Consider the following 27,861-nt stretch of genomic DNA (forward strand, 5'->3'; position numbering starts at 1 on the left):
TGTGTTATCTTCTGATCTCCACATACATGCTGTGGAACATTCACTCCTTCTTTGACTATTACACACACTCCAAAACAAACAAAAAACCCAAAACAACAACAGAACAAAAACCATGTTGAAGATGTGTAGGCTTACACAGGCGCAAAGCTTTGGTGATGACCTGAGGCATTTTGATATAGTGAGTATCTTAATGAGGAAGGCACACCCCCACCATCCAAGGAAACAGTAGGCTTCATAGTGAAGATGGAGCTTAGTAGAATACTTGTCTAGATTATATGGAGCCCTAGGTTCAATACCCACCTCTGTTGCCAGCAATCTAAAGGCAGAGGTTGGAGGAGTATAGATTCAAGGCCATCTTTGACTACCTAGTAGGATTGAGAGCATCCACATGAGACTCTGACTTTAAGAACAAAACAAAACAAAATAAGCAGACCTTATGGCTTAGCAGTTAAAAAAAATACGATTAGCATTTAGAAAGGACCTGGGTTCAGTTCTCAGAACACAGCAGACTGTTCCCAACTTATACCTTCAGTTCCAGGGGTTTTGATGTCCTCTACTGCCCTCTTCAGGCACCTGTTTGCGTTTGGTGCATATACACAAAAGTGCATATACACGTACACACACTTTACCCCAAAGGGGGCTGGGAAGATGACTCAGTGTGCGAATTGTTTGCATCACAAGCAAGCAATCATCCATATAAAAAGCTAGGTGTGGTGGCCCTCGATTGTAGTCCCAGTGCTATGAATGGGGTTGGAAGAGAAGGAGCAGAGATGGTGTCTTATTAGTCAGCCATTTTAGTGAGCTCCAGGTGCAAAGACAGGTAGACCCAGTCTCACAAAACAAAAAACGGCAGAAAGCCTCAGAGTGAGTTATCTGAGGTCGATCCTTGACCTACACAGGAATGCACACAATTACATAAAACAGGTTGACTTGAAGTACACTGTTCAATTTGTATGCTGTGCCTTTTGCTTTACGTGAAGGAAAATTAATGTTACACGTCAGAAAGATCTGCTATCCCCAACTAAAGATTCAAAGTCAACAAGTGGGCTGGCACAGTGCATTAGTCCTAGCACCAGGGAGGCAAAGACAGACACATCTCTGAGTTCAAGGCCATCCTGATCTACATAGTGAATTCCAGGATAGCCAGAGCTGCACACGGGGACCCTAACTTAAAAACAAAGGAAACAAACCCCCAACTAACCTTAGCAATGGGTTCAGACAAATCAGAGAATTATCATTTAACTAACATCAGTTAATGCATAGAGGGTTTTTGTTTAGTTTTAACTTTACTGAGACAGGGTCTCCGTTTGTAGTTTTAGTTGTTGGGGCCTTGCTATGTGAACCAGACAACATCAAATTCACAGAGATTCACCAGCCTCTTTCCTGAGTGTGTGCCACCACACCACACCCAGCCTACAAGGAGGTTTTATGAAAACTGATGTAATCTTATTAATACTCAGTGAAGTTTAGATAGTAATATGTATTTTACTTAGTATCCTATGGAAAAACAACTTCAAAATTCTCTTTACATAAGTAATTGGTTTGTTTATAAGTTGCTGGAAACATTTACCAATATCCTTCGTCTGGGTAATACAGTCACGCGGTCAGGCGCCGCTGAGTGACTGGAAAGTCTTGATTGTACGGAAACTACAGACATCAAGAGGTTAAAAGCGGTTTAGGCTGCACCAGCCAGGTGTCAAGCCACGTGGTCCTTTGTCCATTTTTTTCCGTCTCGGAGAGCCTCAGCAACGCCCTCTTGCTCAGCGCCAGGCCCCGCCCCTGGCTACGGGCCAATCGCCGCCAAGCACAGCGATCTCGGACTGCTATTGGAGGAGAGGGCTGGGGCGGCGCCCGCCACGACGTCGCGGGGTCTGCGGTGGGAAGTGGAGGCCGCGGCGCGTCTCTCTGCCCTTGACAGCCTTTCCTGTCTCCATGGCTGCCCTGGTGACTCTGCACGGCGTCGTCCGCAGGCCTCTGCTTCGCGGACTGCTGCAGGTGAGCAGGGTCGATCCCGGGGGTGGGGCCGGGTTCGGGGACCCCACCGCCCGCCCGAGAGGTCGGTCCTCGCCGGCCACAGCGTTCAGCACAAGCGCCTCCGGGGTCGAGTGGCCAGCGCTGTCGTGTGTCCACCAGTCTGCCTGTGCTGCTGTCACACTCCGTACCGGCTGTGCAGCAAAGCTTGGGCCTGGCCAGGTGCGATCCCAGGTTGCAGAGAGCTGAGTCTCTGCAGGCCCCGGAGTTTCTAAGACGTTTAAAGTATGCTTGTGACCTTGTGGTTTCCTTTTCCTTGTTTTTTTGTTTGTTTGATTGGTTTTGATTTTGGGTTTTGGTTTGTATTTATGATACAGGTTTTTCTGTGTAACCCTGGTTGTCCTGGAACTCTAACTCACTCACTCTCTCTCTCTCTCTCTCTCTCTCTCACTCTCTCACTCTCCCACTCTCTCTCCCTCATTCGCCTTCCTCCTCTTCCAGAGAGCTGGGATTAAAGGCATGCACTACCACCTGGTTAATCATTGGTTTAATTATTGGTCTTAATCAGGGCTCAGGCACTATATGACAATCAGAAGATTGTCTTAAAACTTAACAAGATGGCTACTGAGACAGTACAAGAAATAAATTATATTTGGAGTGAGTGCCTCTCTTGTGGTTGTTGTGTTTGGTGAATACTTTGCATCTTCCAAAGGTAGAGTTCTAGATCGCGTCTGTCCGTCTTTAAGAGTCTGGAGTTAGGTTTACATGGTTTTTGTTTCTGTAATAGGCAGGGTTCCCTGAACTGGGTAGTTCTGGCAGTAGGAGCTGAAAGAGCGCATTGCTATGCCAGAGACTGAAAGAATAAAGGACATGAGGTTTGCAGCTGGATGCTGAGGGCAAACAAACTAAACTATAAAATTAATCCTACTTGAGTTGCCAGTGTTTCCAGTTCCAGCAACTCCACATGCCCGGGGCAAGAGGAGCTTGAGGTCAAGGGTTCAACCCACATGGGCAACTGGGAGATACTCAGTCTCAGAATGATAAAAAAATCAATAATAAATACTGGGTGACTGCAGTAATAGGAAAGCCAGAAGGATAGTTTATTTTCTCGTCTGGAGATGGGCAGTACCTCACCCATAAAAATAAGTGTTCCTAAAAGAGGAAAAGAGTGCCATTTTCCTCCCCCCTTCCCCCTTTCCTTCCTTTCCCTTCCCCCACACCCCTCCACTATTATTCTCTGTCTACTGGTTTTGCTGTCTGGGCCATCTGATTTTGAACTCCTCACTCTCCTACCTCAGCCTCTGGATTATCTGGGATTGAAAGAGCAGGCCATCACTCCCAGAGGAGTTTTTGATCAATTTGTAAATTTCGCTAGGATGGCTGGTAAAATTAGGTTAACTGGGGTTCTGAATAATGGTGCCAAGATGAATTAATGAGATAAGCCAGGTACTAGGGCTGTGTAAACAAAAGCGTGCAGAGCCTTCTTAGTTTACACTGAAGATTTTATAACCAAGTGCAAATTATCTTCTGCATGAGAAAAGTGAATCTGAACTGGTGGAATAGAGTCCATCTATATGTCATCCCACATTGAAGAAGCTGAGGCAGGAGGATTATGATTTGAGGCTGTATAGTGAAAGATTGTCTCAAAACAGTGCAACCAGAATAAAACTGATCAAAGTCTAGAACTTGAGTCTGAAGGAGGGATTTCTACACAGTATCAAATGCAATTTAACAGTCAGTGAATCCCCTTCCCTTAGTCCTGGATTTGGGGCCTTCTCTATATTCTTCTCTGGGTCGCAATGGCTTAAGTCTGTCTTCCCAGCACTTATTTTTACACAGTCTAGCTGCCTGTGTTCTGGGCGCTCCTTCCCACCTGGAGGCTCTGTAGCACGTGCCATGCGCTCATCTCCCCTTTATGTCGGGTCTTACTCAGTTCTAACGTGGTCTCCGGAATGCATGCTCTGTTTGCCTCTTCATCCTGAGTTCTGGAGTTAACAGTCAGGCGCCACCACATGCTTGGGACTGACTCCAAGTTCTCCAGCCCAGGCCACTTTTGTGAACTCTAGAAATGAATTATTGGATGTCACTTGAATTAAATTAAGCATAACCATAGAAATCTTTCTAAAAAGAATTTTTAATATTCTGTGCTGTATTGTGGAATGGAAATTGACCTTTCACCCATTGTGTGGGCTCTTTAACCTTTGCTTTCAAGTACACACAAGCCTCTCTGGTTAACAAACCTTTATGGGACTTTATCTTTATTCTGTTATCTGTCTGTCTGTCTGTCTGTCTGGTTTTTTTTTTTTTTTGGTTATTTAAGACTGGGTTTCTCTTTATAATATTGATTGTCCTGGAATTTGCTCTGTAGACCAAGCTGGGCTCAAACTTTGATATTGACCCGCCTCTGTCTCTTGAGTGCTGGAACTAAAGATATACCCCATCACCACCCTGCTGTCTTATGTTTTTAATACAAGTGTAGCCCTTCAGGGCCTTGGATTTCTGATCCTTTTGTATCCACATCCCATGTACTGAGATGCTAGGAATGCCTAGCATATTGGGCAGGGTTTTACAGTTGTTTTAACATACAGGATTTACTTGTAATTTTTTCCCTGTGCCTCTGGTTATACTTATACCTACAAAAGTGCAGTAAAAAAAATTAGTATTGGACTGGAGAGATGGCTCAGCAGTTAAGAGCACTGACTGCTCTTCCAAAGGTCCTGAGTTCAATTCCCAGCCACCACATGGTGGCTCATAACCATCTGTAATGGAATCTGTCTTCTGGTGTGTCTAAAGACAGCAACAGTGTACTCATACATAAAAGAATGAATAAAGCCGGGTGGTGGTGGCGGCGCACGCCTTTAATCCCAGCACTTGGGAGGCAGAGGCAGGCAGATTTCTGAGTTCGAGGCCAGCCTGGTCTACAGAGTGAGTTCCAGGACAGCCAGGGCTACACAGAGAAACCCTGTCTCAAAAAACCAAAAAACAAAACAAAATAAAAAAGAATGACTAAATTAAAAAGATAGTGTTACTGTGGACTGACTTGACCCATGAAGTAAATAATCACTGCCCAATGAGAGGGCATCCTCTGGGAGGAGCAGTGCCTCAGGTTTATAACAGTCTAAAGTAGAGGTCCTGGAGGACTTGACAGCCTGTGCCCTTCCCTGGCTTTGTGACTTCAGATGCTGGACCTGCCAGGGCTTTAGATTCCTGTTTGTGAAAGGAGAGCAGCAGTAGCCACGGGTGCTCCCGACTTTAAGGCATTCCAGACCCCGTGTCTAACCCTCCTAACAGCAGCCACACTCATCCTTGCCTGCCCTGCCCCCACCTCCTACTCTTGCCTGTTACATTCAGCTTTTTATGCTGTAGCTAGAGCTTTCTTAGGAAAGTAGCTGGGGATGGCCTGGGCAGGATCCAGGCCCATCCCGTGCCCGCAGCTACTTCTGCAGCCTTGGTTCCTATGCTTGCCTATTTCTGCATGTCCCTTTTCCCAGCATACTGACTGGTTTTGTGTCAACCTGACACAAGTGGAAGTCATCAAAAAGAAAGGAGCCTTGGGTGAGGAAATGCCTTCATGAGGTATTTTCTCAATTAGTGATCAATGTGAGAGGAACCAGCCAACTGTGAGTGGTGCCATTCCTAGGCTGGTGGTCTTGAGTTCTATAAGAAAGCAGGCTGAGCAAGCCTGGGGGAACAAGCCAGTAGGCAGCACTTCTCCATGGCCTCTGCATCAGCTCCTGCCTCCAGGTTCCTACCCTGTGTGAGTTCCAGCCTGACTTCCTTTGGCCATGAACAGCAATGTGGAGGTGTAAGCTGAATAAACCGTTTCCTCCCCAGCTTGCGTTTTGGTCATGATGGTTTTCTCGCTGCAGTAGAAACCCTAAGACACCCAAGGAGTGGTATTAGGGCCTCAGAAGCATTGTCCCCCAGAGCTCTGCTCTCAGCCCTGCCCTGTCTATTCCTGGGTTTAGCATATGCTGCTTGTTATTCACCTTGGGCTGGCTGACCACTCCCTGTGACTCAAATACCTTCTCCCTTAGGCTGACTCTGCTTATCAGCTCCACGGCCATCCCAGAGAGGCTTTTCTGACCATGTAAGATAGATAGGCTGCAGCTCCTCTGGGCTGCTTGTTTGCTGCTTTCTTAGTGTTATGGGAAATATGTTGTTGAACCTTGTTAGTAAACACCAGACTTTGTTCTCATACTTGTTCAGCACCTGCAGCTGTCACTGAGATAAGGAAACAATATCTTGTCATTCATTCTTCAGGTTTTTGATGCTGGGATTTATCTGTGAACAATAGCTACAGTCCTGATCTCAGGATGATGGCTTTCTGTTTGGGGGAGGCGTGATGGATGCTACCGCTGTTCAGGACATACTTCTAAGTTAGAAAAGTTACTCTGAGGGAGGAACTAATGGTATCAACATAAAAAAGAGATAAAAAAAAAATAGAGGTCTATAAGCACATAAAGGCACTTCAACTCCTCTAGCCTAGAACATGTAACTGAATACACAGCCCACAGGCAGGGAACTTTGGCATCTGCTGTGGCCTGCATTGTCTCCGCACTCTTGCTTCCTGTCATCTTTGCCACTTTGCCACTGTTGGCTCTGAACAAGGTCAATACTGTCTGGAACAAAAGCTTCAGAACTGCATGGTAGTCTGGATTCCTGTGAGATCCAGACTACTGTGGTTATCAGTGCTGGGTTGAAAAATGTATTGCCTACACATGAAAGAAGCCCGGTGTAGTAGGTGGTTACCCATATGCACATGCAAAGCTATTTTTTTATGAAACATATTCATATATAGTAATAAGTGTGGAGATTTTTTATCCAGGTATGAATGTGGCTCTAATCACCAGTCTAGGTATGTAATAGAAAGCAATGGTATACCTTTATGGAATTGAACTGGTACTATCAGTATCTATACTTTTTTGTTTTGTTTTGCTTTTTCGAGACAGGGTTTCTCTGTATAGCTCTGGCTGTCCTGGAACTCACTCTGTACACCAGGCTGGCCTTGAACTCAGAAATCCACCTGCCTCTGCCTCCCAAGTGCTGGGATTAAAGGCGAGCGCCCCCACCGCCCCCACCTATCCATATCATCCTCCTACCCCCTTCCCCCCCAGCGATGGAGTTGGTGCTGTTCTTCTGTCAGTCCAGGCAGAGCAGGTGGCAGTGCTTTGTTCATCATAGCCTGAGGCCTGGCGTGATGGCCACAGCTGTCTTTGGACTCAGAAATCCAATCCAATCCAATCCAGGCAGCATAGGCCTGCCATACACCTCTGTCTTCAGATGCTTTGTGAAAACCAGTTTGGTTACCCTGACTATTTCCATTCATAACTCCTGCATCAAATTTATGTTTTGTTTATTCTGAGTTTTAAGTTGAAAATTTTAGCTATCTACGTTCAGTTAGGACAAAGTGTGAAAATCCAAATTCTTGGGACTGGAGAGATGTCTCAGTGGTCAAGAGCACTGACTGCTCTTCCAAAGGTCCTGAGTTCAAATCCCAGCAACCACATGGTGGCTTACAACCATCCCTAATGAGATCTGGCGCCTTCTTCTAGGGTGTCTGAAGACAGCTACAACAGTGTACTTACATATAATCAATAAATAAATCTTAAAAAAAAAAAAAGAAAAGGAAAGAGAATCCAAATTCTTGGTTCAGCTGGAAGTTTAGCCATTTGCAGGCAGGGCTGTTTGTCGCTCCCTCCCTCCCTCGTGAGCTCTGACTGCACTCTGCAGCTGTGGCCAGCTGCTGACTGCACATGGGCTGCCGACTTCAACTGTCGGGCTTGCTGACCTCACAGGCCAGCTTCAGATCAGGCATGGCTTGACCTCTGCTCTACATTCTCAGGACTCCGTCTGTTGACATCTGTTTCTACAAACAGTGTGGAGAGAATGAGGTGCTCCTTCTTGTGTGCTTTGTGAGTGTGGTGCAGAGGACCAACCAGAGCTCACATATGCCAAGCCTTCACAGCCCCCGAGCTACACTGCAGCCTGCCTTTACTTAAGAATTATCTGGCAATGTAGGCCCTGTTCCGTGAAGAACGTTTGCCTTGTGTAAATCACGAGGCACCCGTTGGAAGGGCTTGGGGAGTAACAGCAAGTTTTACTTAAAATGTTTTTAAAGTAGATGTTTCATCTAGTAGTCTTTAAAAAATACTGTGAGCTGGTCGGTGGTGGCGCACGCCTGTAATCCCAGCGCTCTGGGAGGCAGAGGCAGGTGGATTTCTGAGTTCAAGGCCAGCCTGTTGTACAGAGTTCCAGGACAGCCAGGGCTTTACAGAAAAACCCTGTCTCGGGAAAAAAAAAAAAAAAACAACCAAAAAAGCCAAAAAAAACCCAAACCAAAACAAAACCTCTGTGTGTGTGTGTGTGTGTGTGTGTATGAGAGAGACAGAGACAGAGAGAGAGAGAGAGAGAGAGAACGAACCTTGTCTGTGTCTTCTGAAAGAATAGCAGGGCCTGTTAACCATTGTTTTCTGCTACTTAAAATTAATAAACAATAGCCAGGCAGTGGTGACGCACGCCTGTAATCCCAGCGCTCTGGGAGGCAGAGGTAGAGGCAGGCGGATTTCTGAGTTCGAGGTCAGTCTGGTCTATAGAGTGAGTTCTAGGACAGCCAGGGCTATACAGAGAAACCCTGTCTCAAAAAACCAAAAACCAAAACAAAACAACAACAAAAAAAAAACCCAAAAAACAACAAAAAACCTCAATACTTTTATGTGTATGTGAAACTTTAATATTACATAATTAAGAACTTATATTTTTTTAGGAAGCTAATATAGGTGGGGGGTGCATTCAAGGCTGCTTTGGGTCTCAATGAGTTTGAGGTCGGTCAGCCTGGACTTTACAAAGTACTTTCTCAAAACTGAGGCTGGAGTTAGAGATGAGTTCAGCCGCTAGAGTGACTGAGTGGTGTGTGCAAAGCCTTGGGTTTACCCATCTCCAAGTAAACCAAGTGTGGCAGTTCAAGTCTGTAGTCTCAACATTTGGGAGGCAGAGAGGCAGGAGAATCAGAAAATCACCATATAGTAACTTTGAAGCCAGCCTAGTTCACATGAAATTCTGTCTCAAAACAAAGCGACAAAAATGAACAAACAAAAACCTTCAAAACAAAACCACTGTATTTGGGGACTGGAGAGATGGTTCAGAGGTTAAGAGCACTGACTGCTCTTCCAAAGGTTCGGAGTTCAAATCTCAGCAACCACATGGTGACTCACAACTATCTGTAATAAGATCTGACACCCTCTTCTGGAGTATCTGAAGATAGCTACAGTGTACTTACATGTAATAAATAAATATTTTTTTTAAAAACCACTGTATTTTACTAAATATTTACTTTATTTTTTAAAATATTTATTTTATATATATGAATACACTGTAGCTGTACTGATGGTTGTGAGCCATCATGTGTTTGCTGGGATTTGAACTCAGGACCTTTGGAAGAGCAATCAGTGTTCTTAACATTATACCAAGCCATCTCTCCAGCCCCAAATTTAATTTTATGTTACTTATTCACTTTACATCCTGCTTATTGCTCCCCTCCCAGGCATTTCCCCCAAATCCTCCCCCTCCCTCTCTCCTTAAGTGGATGGGGTCCCCTGGCTATGCCTCCCACTCTGGCACTTCAAGTCTCTTTGAGGCTAGGTGCTTCCTCTGCCACTGTGACCAGACAAGGCAGCCCAGCTAGAACATATCCCATATCCCAAGTACAGGCAACAGCTTTGGGATAGCCCCAGTCCAGTTGTTCAGGACCCACATGAAGACCAAGCTACACACCTGCTACATATGAGCAGGGAGACCTAGATACCAACAAGCCAAATAACCCAATTAAAACATGGGATACAGAACTAAACAGAATTCTCAACAGAGGAATCTCAAATGGCAGTTAAAGAAATGTTTAACTGAGAAGCAGTTAAAGAAATGTTTAACATCCATAGTCATCAGGGAAATGTAAATCGAAACAACTCTGAGGTTCCATCTCACACCCATCAGAATGGCTAAAGTAAAAAACTCAAGATTTAGTGCGTGCTGGCAAGGATACGGAGAAAGGCTGGACGTGTTTGCATTTCCTCCATTGCTGGTGGAAGTACAAACAAGTACAACCACTTTGGGGTTTTCTCAAAATACTGGGAATAGTTCTACCTCAAGCAAGACCCAGTATACCACTCCTGGGCATGTACCCAAGATGCTTTTTATTTTATTTTTTTTAAATTTACTTGAAAAGTTTTAGGGGCTAGAAAGATGGCCCAGTGGTTTTTCTGGCTGTTCTTGCAGAGGAACTGGTTTAATTCCTAATACCCACCTGGCAGTTCACAACCCTTTATATCTTCAGTCCCAGAGTATCTGATGCCTCCTGTCCCCTACTGCATGAATATTATACACAGACACACATGTAGACAAAACATCCATATACAAATGGCAGTTCTTCAAGAGTTACAATGTATGTTGTGGGACTGTGGAAGGTATCCTGGTTCCTGGTGAGCTAAGTCTAGAAACCCTGGGACCGTAGGAGCTTTGCCTGTTCCAGGGTACCAGGCCCCTGTTACTAGCTGCAGGTACCCCACAAGTAGGAAAAGACTGTGGTCACACAGATCTCCATTTTAATGAGGTCCCTAAAGGCTGGAGGGCTTAGCCAATAAGCTTTCCTTCCTAAACATTCCTCCCTGCAAAAGGGATTTCATCTCAGGCCCACCCTGAGAAGTGGGGTATGGATTTACACAACGACTTTTCGCCATGACAATAAATGCCTCAAAACCATGGCCTGCCTCTTTTCATCAGGATCTGAGTGGGGAGCCACCGAGAAGGCCTTTGCCTACAGAGCTGCTGTCTAGTCCCCCATGGAAGGCCTCTCTGTGATCCCAGCCATGACTGCCACCAAGGCCAAGCCTGCAGTCATCAAGCCACCTTTCCTGGTGGAAACCGTGGAAACAGTCAGAGCTTCTCCATCTCCCTCAACCCTGGGCTAAATCTAGCCCACAGGGTGGGGCCCACGCCATTCTCAGCTCTTCTGGGACTTCCAGTGGTGCCTGGACTTCCAAGAGCCTGAGGATCAGTCAGCCCCAGCCTCTTCACAGGCCCAGGGATCCCCAACCAGCTTCAGCTGGCCCTCACCTCAGACTGTGCTTCCCACCCCCAGAGGAGCAGTGTCCTGGGCTTCCCTAAGGGGACTGTGAGGGATAAGCCCAGTCACTCCCCCAGTCCTGCCTCCAGGACTCACCAGCAGCCATGTCCTGTGGCGGAGTAGATGCAGGACCCCACAACCCTACAGTATGTTTCCAATGAACAGCTTATCAGAAAAGCAATTTTTAAGCTGGGCAGTGATGTCACAAGCCTTTGATCCCAGCACTCAGGAGGCAGAAGCAGGTGGATCTCTCAGTTTGAGGCCAACCTGGTCTCCAATGTGAGTTCTGGGATAGCTAGGACTACACAGAGAATCCCTGTCAGGAAAAAGAAAAACAAAAAAACAACAACAAAAAAAAAAAAGAGAGAGAGAGAGAGAGAGAGAAAGGAAACATTGGTTATAACCATTTTCTATTAAGAGTGGTGTATATAGACTATGGAAAACTTGGAAATAAAAGTGTAAAAATGAAAATCACCTTGATTCTATTATTGCTAAGTGTAAAATTAATGGATGAATTTTTAAATATTATAACATAAACATTTACCTTACAGGAAATAAGATGCCTGGGGCGAAGTTATGCATCCAAACCCACTTTGAATGTAAGTAAAGTTTAAAGTGCACCTTCAGGAATTTAAAGGTGTGTGGCCAGTAGAGACACACATGTTGCTAGGCAAGGTGGCTCATGGCTTGAGGATCACCAACCTATCACAAGCAAACACATCAAACCCAGCTGCATACAGCTATGTCTTGAATATATTTGAAGGGTAATGGGAGTATGTGGCTAGGGAAAGTGGACAATTCACATACTAAGTTCCTGTCTTATCACAAAAGGGGTTCATTCAGTCTGGGAATAATTCTCTAACCCTAACCTACACTATGAAACAGTTTTTCTCCAAAACTGTAGAGTATTCTTCCTTTATTATGAGAGATGCCCATTGCACTGTAGGTGGTACCGTACAGTGGGCACGAGAGACTTGACAAAAGAGGAACTGACTACCTAGAGGTTAACCCGAAAGGCCTTTACTTCATTTCCTAGCTACTGATTTCTGCCTTTGTCTATAGGTTCCCAAAGTGACATCAAGTCTTTCCATCTTTTTACTGCATCTAATGCTTTGGGGGAGACTGTAGGAACCAAACACGAGAATGTGTTTCATGGCATTGATGAGGACTTACCTGCTTTCTTATTTTGTAGTTAAGGAAATTATGGTTCTGGCTATGTCTAATTAATACTGTTCATGCAGCATATACAGCTGGATTGCTAGCCCAGGGCTTTCTTTTTTAGTAAAGGAACTTTTGGTTAGTGTTGTTAATTTTTTGGTTTAAAAGATTAATGGTACTGAAGCAATGGCTAAGAGCGCTCGTAGCTCTTCTAGAGACCTGTGCTTACCTCCCAGTGACCGAGGTAAGTGGTTTTTACCACACACACCTCTAATTCCAAGGGGTCTGACACTTGTCTGGCAAGGGCACCCCTCCCACACACATAACATTTACTTTTACATATATACACTTGTGTATGTGTCTGTGTGAATGTATACACGTCTGGGGGACATTACATATGCTGTGTGTGTAGAGGTCAGAAGGTGTCAGACCTCACCTAGTATAGTCTCGGGTATTTGTGAAGCACCTTGCACCTTGTTTGTTACAGAGGTGCTGTGATTTGATTCCTGGTTCTCAGGTTAATACAACAGGCTTCTTTGGCCTCAGTGTTGTTTATTGAAGCAGTTTTTTTTTTTTTTTTTTTAATATTGTAAGGTTACCATTTTAAAACGTCTTTAAAATTTTATTATTGCTGGGTGTAAACCTTTAGCCCTAGCACTCAGATGCAGAGTTAGGCAATCTCTGATGTGGCTATTCAGGTCTGTGTAAGAAGTTCCACGTGGCCAGTTACAAGTCAAAAAAAAATCCCTCCCAAAATAAACAGTTATTTGGGGCTTATGCGCGCGTGTGTGTATGTGTGTGTGTGTGTGTGTGTGTGTGCACACGCCCGTGCGCACTCTTGAGTGTGGACATGCACATGTGGACATTTTTCCTAGGATCAAGCTCAGGTCGTCCAGGGATCATTGCAAATCTTTACCACAGTCACCTTGACCACCTGCATTTTTAAGGCTCTGACTGAGCAGGCTGCCTAAGGTTAAGCTTCTGGTGTTAAACATCCCAGAGAAAGTTGGGAAGGATTTTTGTGTGCTTTAGAATTTGCCCTAGTTTCTTCTTTCATCTCCCTCAGTCTCTCTGTTGTGACCCCACCTGCTCCCTACCACCCCAGCCTCTGTGGATTTGTGGATTGAACCCAGAGCTTTGTGCTCAATGGACAAGTACTCTATCATAGTGCTACACTCTTGTCCCATCTTTCTGTTTTGCCTTAAATTGTGTGTCATGGTGTTTTCCAACTGCTCAAGTTTCATTTTAGCCCTTGCTAAATAACTATTCATAAGTTGTCTGGGTATGAATGTTTATTAAATGAAAGAGAATTTGAGTATGCCTATGCTAATTTTTACCTTTCCTGTCTTGCCAGGAAGTGGTTATAGTAAGTGCTATGAGGACTCCCATTGGATCCTTCCTGGGCAGCCTTGCCTCCCAGCCAGCCACTAAGCTTGGTACTATTGCGATCCAGGGAGCCATTGGGAAGGCAGGTCAGTGACTGCCCTGTTTTGGTGTTGAGGGGCAGATGATGGAGTGATGCATAATTGTTTTGCATTTACTGAATAAATAATTGCAATTCCTCTTAGAAATGACTCGGTTCTGACATATCTAAATGCCTTGTCAAAGATACATAGGAATGAAACCTAAAACTAACAGGACAAAGAAATTATTCCTGTCCTGTCACGAAATTTGCTTGGTAACCTTGATTATTAAATTGAATGTTGGGGCTGGAGAGCTTCCTCAGGGGTTAAGGGCAGTTAAGGGGACTTGGGTTCAGTTTCCACCTGGCACAGCAGTCCAAAACTTCAGTTCCAGGTGAGCTGATGCCCTCTCCTGGCCTTTCTGGGCACTGCATGCACATGGCAAACTATAGGCAAAACACCCATACATATACAGTAAAAGCAAATAAAATCTTCAGCCAGGCAGTGGTGGCGCACACCTGTAATCCCAGCACTTGGGAGGCAGAGGCAGGTGGATTTCTGAGTTTGAGGCCAGCCTGGTCTACAGAGTGAGTTCCAGGACAGCCAGGGCTACACAGAGAAACCCTGTCTCAAAAAAAACAAATAAATAGATAAATAATGTTTAAAAGAAAAAAAAATGAGTTGAATAAATCCAGGACAGTCTTTTTTTGCTGTCTTTAAAAGGGATTCCAAAAGAAGAAGTGAAGGAGGTCTACATGGGCAATGTCATCCAAGGAGGGGAAGGCCAGGCCCCTGCCCGGCAGGCCACACTGGGCGCAGGTACCACACTCACCCGCTTTTCTGCCTAATATTCCTGAAAGTGTGAAGGTCAGCTCAGCCAGTAAATGCACAGCACTTATAGAAACAAAATTTGCAGATTATAGTCACAAGCTCTGTTTTAATTCTATAGGCATTTTTGTTTCTGCTTTTCAAAAATCTGATTTATGTTGGCTTTAGGTTTACCTATTTCCACCCCATGCACCACAGTAAACAAGGTCTGTGCTTCAGGGATGAAAGCCATCATGATGGCCTCTCAAAGCCTTATGTGTGGACATCAGGTAAGAAACCTCTTGTCTTATCTGTCACTTGGAAGAACTCCAAATTCTAGAAAATGCTAAATGTCTAAGAACAATTATGTTGTAGCGGTAAGATTCGTTCTTTATTCTTATAGTATGTGTATTAGTGTTTTACCTGTATGTATTTGGGCATCACATGCATGCCAGGTGTTCAGAGGATGGAAGAGGGCATTGGCTCCCCTGGAAATGGAGTTATAGTTATGATTCAACCACATGGGTACAGAAAATCAACCTCAGGTCTCAGGAGAGAGCAGCATGTGCTCCTAACAGCTGGGCCACTTTTCTAACCCATGCCTCTTTTTAAAAGTACTTATTTTATGAGAGTACTTATTTTTGCCTTGCATGTATGTATGTGCAGCACATGCATGCCTAGTATACATGGAAGTCAGAAAAGAATATTGGATAGCTTGTTGAATGGTTCTGAACCACCATCTGGATGCTGTGAATTGAACCTGGGTCTTTGGAAGATCATCAAGTACTCTTAACCATTGACCATCCACACTGCTTTGTTTTTAATTGTTTTGGTTTTTGTTTGTTTGGTTTTTTGAGACAGGGTTTCTGTTTAGCTTTGGCTGTCCTGGAATTTACTCTGTAGCCTAGGCTGGCCTCGAACTCACAGAGATCCGCCTGCCTCTGCCTCCCAAGTACTGGGACTTAAAAAGGCATGCACCACCACAGCCTGGACCCTCTTATTTTTTAAAATGTTTATTTTCATTTATGTGTGTGTGCTTGTGTAAGCAAATGCACGTGCAAACATGTCCTGTGGTGACTAGACGAGCATGCTGCATCTCCTGGAGCCAGAGTTCCAGGTGGCTATGAGCTGTCTGAAGTAGGTGCTAGAACTGAATTCCAGCCCTGAGATTCTTTCCAGTTAAACAAATGCCGAATTTTAGCGTTTTGAGATACAGCAAGGGAATGCAAGTTTGAGGCCTGTTGGTTGAAATCTTATCTTTACCTAAGAGTGAGGAAGAGACAGGATGCTCAGGGGACTATGCTGTGATATTAAGAGGCTGTTTTCTGCTGGTGTCTGAATTTAAGTGGTAATTTAAGAATTAACACTTCATCAGTTTTCAGATAGAAGGATACTGAAACAGCCACAGAAACAAAGATATAGGGTGGGGGTTAGAAAGACCAGGTCTTTATTAGCTATCTCCATTCCTGGATGTTGTACCTACCACTGTATGTCACAATAAAACCAAGAGTAAGTGTTGCATGCTTTCATATTACTTCTCACAAACATCAAGAAACACACTTAAGGGCTGGAGAGATGGCTCAGTGGTCCAGAGCACTGACTCTTCCTCCACAGAACTAGGTGGGTTCAGTTCCCATCACCACCTCTACTACAGTTCCAGGGTATCTGACACCCTTTTCTAGCCTCTGTGGGGATTAGGCCACATGTGTACACAGACACACATGCAAACAAAACACTCATGCACATAACACACAGAAAATGGAAACATGAAGAAACAAACTGTATTTTTATGTTCCCTTTTAGAGAAGAAAAGAGTACATTGAGGCCTAAGCTACTGTGACAGGGACCTCATCACTGAAACATTATATGCAAATCCTAGAAAAGTCACAGCTATAGAAAGCATAAAAGGAAAAAATATTTTTCTCACACTTCCCTCCATTCCTGAGTATACTACCAGTTTGAATATTCTACTACATAGGAGATTCTACATTTGGGCAGGTTATTTAACCTCAGTGCCCTACTTGATGTACAGGAGATCTACAACTTTGTCTAAACATATTCTGTTAAGTACTTAGGATCTATAAGAACAGAGCAGTAAACAAGACAGCTTTGAATAATCCCCCCAAAGAAACAAACAAAAAGCCTAAAGAATTGGTGTATTCTTGGAAGTTGTCAATTGTTTTCCAAACCTACCAGCTCTACCTTCCAAAGTTGGGTGCCGTCAGATTGTCCACATCTTACCTTTTCTTCTTTGTTTCATTTGTTTTCTGAGACAGTGACTCATGGCTTCAAACCCTATATAGGGCTGCCAGTGACCTTGAACTCCTGACACTCCTGCCTCAGCTTTCCAAGCGCTACATTATAGATGTGTACCACCATACCCTGCTTCTAATGTTAATCTTGACTGTCTTTGAACATTTTAAACTGTTTTCTTCTCATCAGAGAGAAGTGATAAAGAGGGCATTTGCTGTGTAACCGTGGTTGGTAAAACCATGTTGAACACTCCTTTGCCGACAGCTGTGTGTGCAGAGTGTAGTGGACTGTTGCCGACAGCTGTGTGTGCAGAGTGCAGTGGACTGTTGCCGACAGCTGTGTATGTGGAGTGCAGTGGATCACAATACTGACCTTGGCTTTGCTGTGTTGCTGAGCAGGATGTGATGGTGGCAGGCGGGATGGAGAGCATGTCCAATGTCCCGTATGTAATGAGCAGAGGAGCAACACCATATGGTGGGGTAAAACTTGAAGACCTGATTGTAAAAGACGGGCTGACTGATGTCTACAATAAAATTCATATGGTAAATATTACTTCTAAAGAACATTTGTGTGTTGGTACCCATGGAAGCCAGCATGGTGTCAGATCCTCTGGGGCTAGAGTAGGTGGGTTTGAGGTACCTGACCAGAGAATCTAACTCAAGTACTCTGGAAGATCACTGTGGGCTCTCAGTTGCTAAGGTCTCTCTGGTCCCTAAATGTTGCTTTAATACATAACCCTTGGATTTTCATAGTATATATATTTTAAATACTGAGTTCTAGGGTGAGTTCTATAAACATTTTAGTCAACTTTATAAAAATATTTTACTATGTCCATTTCCTTAGCATAGACTAACTATAACTGCCCTACACTTAAGTGAGGTATTTCCTTCTAAAATGGCAATTGTGTTTCCTGCAACCATTTGAAGACAAGACACAGGGAGGAGTTACCTAGAATGGAGGAAAGGAATGCAGAGAAATGGAATTGAACTCCCGAGCATTGCATAGGTATTTTTTAAATTTCTTAGGGTAACTGTGCTGAGAATACTGCAAAGAAGCTGAGTATCTCCCGGGATGAACAGGACACGTATGCCATCAGCTCCTACACCAGAAGTAAAGAAGCCTGGGATGCAGGGAAGTTTGCGAATGAGGTTACTCCCATCACCATCTCAGTGAAAGGTAGAGACATTTCCAAACAGACTTCACATTTTTAGTCATTTATTTTTCTTGGTTAGAGTTTACTATAAATAGATCTATGTGTTGTAGAATTGATGTTTCCATTTTTTTAAAGAAAATATTTTTCTTTTATGTGCATTGGTGTTTTGCCTGCATGCATGTCTCTGTGAGGGTGCTGGATCCTCTAGAACTGGAGTTACAGAAAGGTGTGAGCTGCCATGTGGGTGTTGGGAATTGAGCCTGTGTCCTCTGGAAGAGCAGCCAGTGCTATTATCTGAGCCATTTCTTCAACCCATATTTTCACTTTAAATGAATATCATCTCTGTTCATCTGTGCTGAACACATTAACAGATTTGCTTACAGTTAATAAAAGGAGGATTACAGGTTAAACCTAACAATCCACCTGTTCACAGTGCCTTAACTTACTACTTTTAGAATTTTTTTCCTAATTTTTGTTTGCTTATTTCGTGCATATTTGGCATGTGTATGCAGTGTTGTATGTGTGGAAGCCAGAGGACAGGCTGAACGAGTTGGTTCTCTTTCATCATGTGTGTTCCAGGGATTGAATTCAGGTCATCAGGCTAGTTTTTAATTGAGAAACAAGTTATTAGAATTCTTTCTCATACAAGTGACAGCACATTAGCTTATGTATTTTACATATTTAGTTAAGTTATTCATCTTGTTTCTTTTTTTTTTTTTTCAAGACAGGGTTTCTTTGTCTAACAATCTTGGCTGTCCAGGAACTCGCTCTATAGATAAGGCTATCCTTGAACTCACACAGATCCCCCAACTCTCTCCATCCCGAGTGCTGGGATTAAAGGCATACACCACTACACCTGGCCTTAAATTAGTTTTTAAAAGATTTTATTCTTACTATTTTGTATTTGTATTATATGTACACTAGTGCAGGTGCCTGAAGAGGCCAGAGGTATTTAGATCCCCTGGAGCTGGAGTTATAGGCAGTTGTGAGATATCTGACATGGGTGCTGAGGAGCAAACTCTGGAAGAGCAGCCAGTGCTATTATCTGAGCCATTTCTTCAACCCATATTTTCACTTTAAATGAGTATCATCTCTGTTCATCTGTGCTGAACACATTAACAGATTTGCTTACAGTTAATAAAAGGAGGATTACAGGTTAAACCTGTATATCTAGTATATGCTCTATACCACTGAGCTGTCTATCCAGCCCTGCTTAGAAGACTATTAGGGCTACCTCCCAGAATTGAAGGCTTAATTCACCTGTAGAGTTACATGTGCTGTAGTACTCAGAGTCAAAGAAAGAGGCCTTCTCACCAGCATCACTGGCATACATTCATGGTACATAGTAATTAGTTAGTTTGGGCTATTTCACAGAGTGTTCACTGTGCCTGGGTTATAGATAACTAGTTCTTGCAGCACTGGTTGAGCATCTACCAGGAGTATACACTGTGAGGTCTGTGATCATAGAAGAGGGTTGGGAAGACTGGGTGTGGACACTTGCCTTTAACCACAGTATTTGAATTTGGGAGATAGAAGCGGGGGGAATCTGTGTATCCAAGGACAGTCTAGTCTACGTATTGAGTTCCAAGATAGCCAGGAATACATAGAGACCCTGTCTAAAAAGAAGAAAGAAAAAGAGAGAAAGAAGGCTGGGAAATAACGAGTTGTTGGTGTGGGTTTCACATTCTAGTTGAACTTAAAGCTTGTTAAAGGTCACAGTTTCTTCCCGAGTTAGTGTCTTGACTGGGGATTACTTTTCAATTTTAGGTAAATCAGATGTGGTGGTGAAAGAAGATGAGGAATACAAGCGTGTTGACTTTAGTAAAGTGCCAAAGCTCAAGACAGTGTTCCAGAAAGAAAATGGTGAGTAGGAAGAAATCAGACAGAAGGAAAAACAGAGTTAATACGAAAGCTTTATTCTTGGATTTGACTAACAGTTTTTAAAAGATTTATGCATGTGTGAGTGTTCAGCCTGCATGTATGTCTGTGTATCACTTCCTGCCTGGTATGCTTGGAGGCCAGGAAATGACATCTAACCTCTGGAACTGGAATTGTTACCTGCCATCTGGGTGCAGGGACCCAAACTCTGGTCTCCTAAGAGCAGCCAGTGCTCCGACCTGAGGAACCATCTCTCTTCAGCCCTGGCCTAACACTTTAAACAAAGGTATTGTAGGAAACATCTAGATGTCACTTAACATTTTTAGAATACTGTATTCAAATAAAATAAACCAAATTATATAAATTCCAGGTATGTTTAAGGTTGCTTACCAGCATATCCTTTCAGTATATGAAGTCCTAGGGAGAGGAGTGTGTACAACATGGCTAGAGAGCTCCTCCACAGGTGGCCGAAAATAGACTCACATGTTGATGAGTTCCTTGAGTCTCCTGCTGATGGCTGTTTACCAGTATTTAGTACCAGGCTTAGCATGTGTTAAGCTTTAATACTGGGATAAATAAGAGTCTGTGTTCTGAATTTCCTTTTGGGAGGGTTTCCTGGGGATCAAACTTAGAAGCTCAAATATTAGGCAAATACTCTTGTACTGAGTGACATGCCTAGCCTCTAAATTTCTAAGTGGTTTGGGACTTTAAACTTTGAGAAAATATGATCTCTTTAAGATTAGCTGTATGCAGCTGTGATACTCTGCAATTACTTTTGACACAAACTGTGGAGCTAGCTTTGTGTATGTTTCCTCAGGGCAGAAATCATCTCCAAGCCTATCTATAACCTATCTATTCACTATTCACTCACAGTGCTCTGAGTGATTGAGGAAGAGCAGAATGGACTCAGTGAAATGAATGTGTGACTTTTGTTGATTTCAGGCACAGTGACAGCTGCCAATGCCAGTACACTGAACGATGGAGCAGCTGCTGTGGTTCTCATGACTGCAGAGGCAGCCCAGAGGCTCAACGTTAAGCCATTGGCACGAATTGCAGGTAGATGTTCTCACCTTGTTTTTCCTCTTTCCTACCTGGTATTGAGAATCTGGGGTTTTTAGTCCAGGTTACTAATGCTGAGATGAAACACCATGACCAAAGCAACCTGGAGAAGGAAAGGGTATATTCAGCTTTTGCTGCCACACCACAGTTTATCAAAGGATGTCAGGACAGGAACTCAAATGGAACAGGGATCTGGGGGGCAGGAGCTGACAGAGGTCACGGAGTGGTGTTGCTTACTGGCTTGCTCCTCATGGTTTGCTCAGCCTGCTGCTTGCTTATAGAACATAGGCCCACCAGACCAGGGACGGCATGACCCACAATGGGCTGGGTCCTCCCCCAAATCACTAGTTAAGAATCCCCTTCCCCCTTTCCTCCAGCTCCTCTCCTCCCCTCCCCTTCCTTTCTCCCAGCCACTATTTTTATTTCCCTTCAGAAATCAGCAGGCTTCCCAGGGATATCAACCAAACATGGCATAATGTTACAACAAGACTGGGCATATGCCCTGCTATCAAGCCGGGCTGAGACTACCCAGTAGGAGGACTAGGATCCCAAAGGAAGGCATGAGTCGAGAGAAAACCCCACTCTCAGGAGTTTCACAAAAGACCAAACTATATAACATATGCAGAGGACTTAGGCCTTACCTCTATAGGCTCCCTGACTGTAGGCTCAGTCTCTGTGAGCCACTCTGGGCCTTGCTTAGTTGATCCTGTGGGCCATGTTCCTGTGCTGTTGTTGACCCCGCTGGCTCCCATCCTTCTTCAGGATTCCCTGAACTACATCTAACAATTTGCTAGAGGCATTTTCTTGAGGCTCCCTCCTCTCAGATTGACTTTAGCTTGTATAAAGTTGGCATAAAGCTAGCCAGTGCACATATGCTAAAAGCAAATATTCTGTCACTGAGCTATATATCTCTAGCTCTTTTGGGACGACTCAGTTGTACATGCTGGCCTAAACTCAGTCTTGTAGCTCAGGCTGGTTATGATCTTATGTTTGCCACACCTTCCCTAGATAGGATTATAGGCTTGTGCCATCAAGCCTGGCTTAACCCTGTCTACCCCGATTCCTTTTTCTTTTTTCTTCTCTTCCTTCCCTTTCTTTCTTTTCTTCCTTTTTAGATTATTTTTCTGGGTAACATTCCTGGCTGGCCTAGAACTCTGTAGACCAGGCTGGCTTCCACAGAGATTCTCCTGACTCTGGCTCCCAAGTGCTGGGATTAAAGTCATGTGCTACCATTGCCCAGGCCTCTGTCCTTAATTAAAATAAATATTGTGTGTGAATGTGTGTTCTTGTATCTGGAGCCCAATGTACTTTTCTCAATTACATTCCATCTTTAGTTTTGGAAAGTGTCTCTCCTTGATAACAGGTAGTAGTGGAGTTGGCTATCTTTGTCTATTTTGATTGATAGAAGTTCCTTTAATATCTTTATTTTTAAAAAATCTGCTTTATGTAATGATTTAAGGGCTGGTAAGATATTTCAGTGGGTAAAAGGTGCTTCCTGCCAAACCTGATGACCTGAATTGGATCCTTGTAACCCACATGGAAGGTAGAATATTCATTTCCACAAATTGTCCTCTGACCTCCACAGATGCCAAGGCATGAACCCTCACACAAAATAAATTCACACACAAGTTTTCTTAAAGAGTATTATTTAAAATCAAAACCTCCTGTTATCCATCCTACATGAGTAGGGAAAAGGAAAAGTTATGCTTTACTAAAAGACAGCCAAATGGAATAAAAAGAAGATGGAATTAGGAGTCTGGGAAAAAACAAACAAGTTACTACTGTCTTTATGTATGAGATGCATGTGGAAAGTCAGAGATGTTTGTGGAGTTGGTTTTCTCCCTCCACCTTTACATGGGTTTTAGGATTGAACTTGGATCTGGGGACAGTGAGCCATCTTGCCACCTTTAAAATGTGCTGTGCCTTCTGTGTAAGGACTTAAGTACAATTTGCTTTATTATACATTTAGCTTAATTTTATTCTAGCTTCTGTCATAGGCTTTTATTTACATTTGTGGTACATGGGATTGAACCAACAGCCTTATGAGTTCTACCTTTAAGTCATACCACCAAACATTAGATCTTTATTTAACATTTATGTATTGGTATGTGTCTGCATGTGGCAATGGGCATCTAGTAGGCTATAGGTGCTATGGAGAATATGGTGTTACACACAGTTGTGAGATGCCCGATGTGGTGCTGAGAACTGAACTCTGATGCTCTGGAAGAACAGCATATGCTCTCGACTGCTCCTAGGCTAGTGGCTCTCAACCTGTAGGTCCCAACCTGTGTTAGTTTTATTGTTGTGAAGAAAAACATGACCACAGGTCCATCTGAGAGTTGAACAACCCCGTGGTGGTTTGAATAAAAGTGGCCCCCATAAGTCCATAGGGTGTGGCAGTATTAGGGGGTGTGGTCTTGTTGGAGTAGGTGTGGCTATGTTGGAGGAAGTGCCTCACTTGAAGTCTCAGAAGCTCAAACCAGGCCTAGTGGTTCAGTTCTCTTCCTGCTGCTTACTGAGTTGGAATGTAGAACTCTCCTCTGCCTCTCCAGCACCATGTCTGCCTGCATACTACCCTGCTACTCGGACGCTTTAGTCTGTGATAATGGACTAAACCGTGAGCCAGCCCCAATTAAGTGTTTTCCTTTAAATAGTTGCTGTGGTCCAGCTGTAGAGTTGGACTCCTCTCAAGCACCAGCATGTGTGGTACACAGACACACATGAAGGCAAAACATACACATAAAAGCCATAAAATAATAAAAATAAATATTTAAGAGTTTCCATGTTCATGGTGTCTCTTCACAGCAATAAAACCCGAAGACAATTCCTTTCACAGGGATCACACATCAAGTATTTATATTATGATTCCTAAGAGTAGCAACATTACAGTTAGGAAGTAGCAACAAAAACAATTCTGTGGTTGGGCTCAGCACATGAGGAACTGTATGAAAGGGTCGCAGCATTTCATAGGTTGGAAACCACTGTCCTAGACAGTGTTATTGTCTTTAACCTCTCCCCAGGCAAATCTGTGTCTTAGAAGCTAATGTAATTTTATTAAGAATAGACTCTTACAAAAGGAGCAATGTGTAGCTGGGTGTAGTGGTACAAATCTTTAATCCTAACTTATAAGGTAGGGGCAATAAGTCTCTTGAGTATGAGGCTAAGGCTACCCTGGTTTTCAGAGTGAGTGAAAGCAAAGGCAGGGCTACATACAGACACCCTGCCTTAAAAAATAAAAAAGAGCAAATACAAGTCTCACGTGGCATAGAGATCAGGCACCGTGCATTTGTTAGCTTGGATTCTGAGTCTTACACATAAGGATGAAACCTCTTGGTACATGTAAGACTTAACGGTTATTGTTTTTGCAGCATTTGCTGATGCTGCTGTAGACCCCATTGATTTTCCAGTTGCACCTGCATATGCTGTACCTAAGGTAAGAAAAAAAGAGGGGCTGTACCCATTATAACAACTTCTGGTACCAAGACTGCAGTTACATTTTAAATGTTCATTTGCCGAAGCAGAGATGATTTGGTATTGAGCCTTTCCACTTCAGAAAATAGTAAATGACAGGAAACCTCAAACTGCATCTTCATTAGAATCAATTAGAAGTGGATAGCTGAATTACTTGTAAATACATACAGTGCTCATCCCTGGAGTGGTAAAGGAAAGGTGCTAGGTCTAGAATAAAATGAAGAGCTGCTTGCAGAGGTTTCTCCATGCTGAAAGGAACCATGGACTGTATGGTTTGCAGTCAAGAGTAACACTAGTCTCAGTGAACCCACACTGTTGTCTTTGCTTCCAAAGGCAAACACAACCCAGTCTGTGGGAAACCACTCACAGGCAAAGAAAGAGCAGAACACTTAGGGGTTCAGGGATCTTAGATGTGTTCAGCAAATGTATGCTTACAAGAGATAGCCTCAATTTGACCTTTTTTTAAAAATTGAATATTCAATTAAATATATTAAATATATTCTTCATTTACATTTCAAATGCTCAAACCTTTCCCAGTTTCCTCCCTCCCCGAAAACTCCTAACCTCTTCTCCCACCTCCTGCCTCCAAATATATGCCCCCCCACCTGACCCACTCCCACCCCCCCACCTCGATTTCCCTTTATTGGGGCCTCTATTGAGCCTTCACAGGACCAAGGACCACTCCTCCCACTGATGCCTGACAAGGCATTCCTCTGCCACACTTTTGGCTGGTACCATGTGTACCCCTTGATTGATTGTTTAGTCCTTGGGAGTCCTGGGGTGTCTGGGTGGCCAACATCATTGTTCTTCCTATGGGACTGCAAATCCCTTCAGATCCTCCAGTCCACCCTCCAACTCCTTCACTGGGGACCCCAAGCTCAGTCCAATGGTTGGCTGCTATCATCTGCCTCTGTATCTGTAAGGCTCTGGCAGGGCCCCTCAGGAGACAACCATAACAGGCTCCTTTCAGTATGCACTTCTTGTGGTCAGGGTTGGGTGACTTTATAGGATGAATCTCCAAGTAGGGCAGTCTCTGGGTGGCCTTTCCTTCAGTCTCTGCTCTACACTTTGTCTCCATAATTGCTCCTGTGAGTATTTTGTTCCCTTTCTCAGAGGAACCAAAGCACCCCCACTTCAGTCCTCCTTTGTCTTGAGCTTCCTGTGGTCTGTGAATTGTAACCTGTTTATTTTGAGCTTTTGGGCTAACATCCACTTATCAGTGAGTGCATACAATGTGTGTTCTTTTGTGATTGGGTTACCTCACTCAGGATACTTTCTAGTTCTGTTTTCCTAAGAATTTCATGAATTCATGGTTTCTAATAGCTGAATAGTATTCCATTGTGTATATATACCACAATATCTGTATCCATTCCTCTGTTGAGGGACATCTGGATTCTTTCCAGCTTCTGGCTATTATAAATAAGACTGTTGTGAACATAGTAGAATTTGACCTTTTGTTTGCAAGTTCTTGCTGTTTTCTGGGCTGGTATTGAACTTGAAATGCTCCTACCCCAGCCTCCCAAGTGTTAGGGTTAGAGGTGTACACCACCCTATTCAACTAGAGTTGATGTCTGAGACCAGCACATAAAGAAGGTAAATGTATGGTAGGGATCAGACACAACTCCACACACCTTTGAAAGTGAATGCGCTAGGTTAGCAGCTAATGGTAAAATTTCTAAACAAAAAAGGACTTTGGCAATATTTTAAAATGCTATTATTATAAGGATAAGAATCCCTTGGGCTGGAGATGGCTCAGTGGTTAAGAACACTGCCTGCTCTTCCTGAGGTCCTGAGTTCAATTCCTCAACAACCACATGGTGGCTCACAGCCATCTGTAATGAGACCTGATGCCTTCTTCTGGTGTGTCTGCAGACAGTTAGATACAGTGTACTCATATATACACATACAAAATAAATAAATCTTAAAAAAAAAAAAAAAGAATCCCTTACCTTCAAGATGGTCATGTTTGTGAAACAAACCACCATCAAAGATTTCATAAGACCTGTGATATGTCTGGCTGAGATAATCATCCCACAGCTTTTCTGAAGAAATTGAGGAGATGTGTGGGAATAGACAGAATTCTCCAAGAATATAGAACTATGTAATAGAACCAGCAATGTACATCTTCAGGACATATAGCAAGATGTATTTTCATATAGAAAATGCATCTTTTCCAACATTTGTGGAGACTAAATTATACTATAATGTAATTGTAAACAAATTCTGATTATAACAGAAAAGCAAAGTCTGAAAAACAAATCCTTCTAAATAGAAAAAAAATCCCTTCCTATTTAAGCATATAATTACTTTAAAGAAGAAATATAAAACAAAACTATAAAACCTCTAGAAAATAATGAAAATAAATTCTGAATGCTAAATATCTAGATAATCATCCTGAAATTTATTTTTAGGTTCTTAAATATGCAGGACTAAAAAAGGACGACATTGCCATGTGGGAAGTGAATGAAGCATTCAGTTTGGTTGCACTCGCCAACATTAAAATGCTGGACATTGACCCCCAGAAAGTAAACATCCATGGAGGAGCCGTTTCTCTGGGCCATCCAATTGGGTGAGTAGCCTAAAAAGCAATCGAACCAAGCTAATAGCTGCCACTGTATTCTATAAGCTGCTTCTCCACCTCTCCTGTTGCTCTTTGATTGGCAGTATTCCTTTCTGTCCATCTTTAAGATAAACACTGTTTCTGAGACAGTATTCAGCAGTGAACAGAGTTGGCACTTCTGTGGCTTGAAACCTAACTGCCTTAGGCTGTCTATTGCTATGATGAAACACCATGAACAAAAGCAAATTGGAGGAAAGAGTTTATTTGGCTATATTTTCACATAGTAGTCTACTGCTGAAGGAAGTGAGGTCAGGAGATCAAACAGGGCAGGAACTTGGAGGCAGGAGTTGATCCGACAGGTTTTTATACAGCCTGATCTCATGGAGACATCTTCTCTGATGATTACAGATTGTGTCAAGCTGACATAAAACTGTCTAGGACACTAACTGTGTTGAATAAAGAAGCCAAAGCTCAGGTTTTTATAAGAGCTATAACCCTCTTCCTGAAATTGTCTGAACTTAAGAGCACTTACCCACAATTACTAGATTTTCAGGAAGTTAATTTGGAATAGAAACTTTTCTGGTTAGTCCTAAATTCTGTTCTTGATTAAAGAACCAAATGCTTTCTTAATCCTAGGATGTCTGGAGCCCGGATTGTCGTTCACTTGGCTCATGCCTTGAAGCAAGGAGAATTCGGTCTGGCTAGTATTTGCAATGGAGGAGGAGGTGCTTCTGCCGTGCTGATTGAGAAGCTGTAGACACTTGTTTTCACGAGACAGTTCCATGTGACCTGCTGAAGTGAATGTGACTCCCTCAGGCCAGGTTATATTCAGCATAAGCTATTTCATTTTTTTATTATTTTATATTAAAATTTTTAAAAATCATATCCAAAAACCCACTGAAATTACAAATAAAACTTTCTTCAATTTTTTTTTTTTTTTGGTAAACTTAAACAGTCTGATCCTCTACTATTTGAAATACCAATGTAGGTACTAGAGGCATGGCTCAGCAGTTAAGAGCGTTTGTTGCTA

The 27,861-nt window shown here is 43.2% G+C and overlaps 1 protein-coding gene across 1 annotated transcript; it reads left to right on the forward strand.

Moving 5' to 3' along the window:
• The first annotated feature begins 1,842 nt into the window (after positions 1–1,842).
• Acat1 (acetyl-CoA acetyltransferase 1) lies at positions 1,843–27,760 on the forward strand. The gene is made up of 12 exons (XM_052188329.1): positions 1,843–1,995; positions 11,641–11,688; positions 13,602–13,719; positions 14,374–14,469; positions 14,647–14,747; positions 17,109–17,252; positions 17,736–17,886; positions 19,631–19,726; positions 20,684–20,797; positions 24,169–24,233; positions 26,683–26,840; positions 27,468–27,760. Exons 1-12 carry the CDS (start codon positions 1,933–1,935, stop codon positions 27,586–27,588), a joined length of 1,275 nt encoding a protein of 424 aa, XP_052044289.1. The 5' UTR covers positions 1,843–1,932; the 3' UTR covers positions 27,589–27,760.
• Positions 27,761–27,861: the final 101 nt, after the last annotated feature.

The sequence above is a fragment of the Apodemus sylvaticus genome, chromosome 7 (assembly GCF_947179515.1).
Source record: "Apodemus sylvaticus chromosome 7, mApoSyl1.1, whole genome shotgun sequence".
NCBI classification, from domain to species: Eukaryota; Metazoa; Chordata; class Mammalia; order Rodentia; family Muridae; genus Apodemus; species Apodemus sylvaticus.

What these genes read in the sequence shown, in the direction of transcription:
- Acat1 (XM_052188329.1), top strand. Translation starts at nt 1,933, where the DNA reads ATGGCTGCCCTGGTGACTCTGCACGGCGTCGTCCGCAGGCCTCTGCTT. An exon ending in TCTACAATAAAATTCATATG is followed by an intron (nt 17,253 to 17,735) that starts GTAAATATTACT and finishes TAAATTTCTTAG; the next exon opens with GGTAACTGTGCTGAGAATAC. An exon ending in CTGCATATGCTGTACCTAAG is followed by an intron (nt 24,234 to 26,682) that starts GTAAGAAAAAAA and finishes ATTTATTTTTAG; the next exon opens with GTTCTTAAATATGCAGGACT.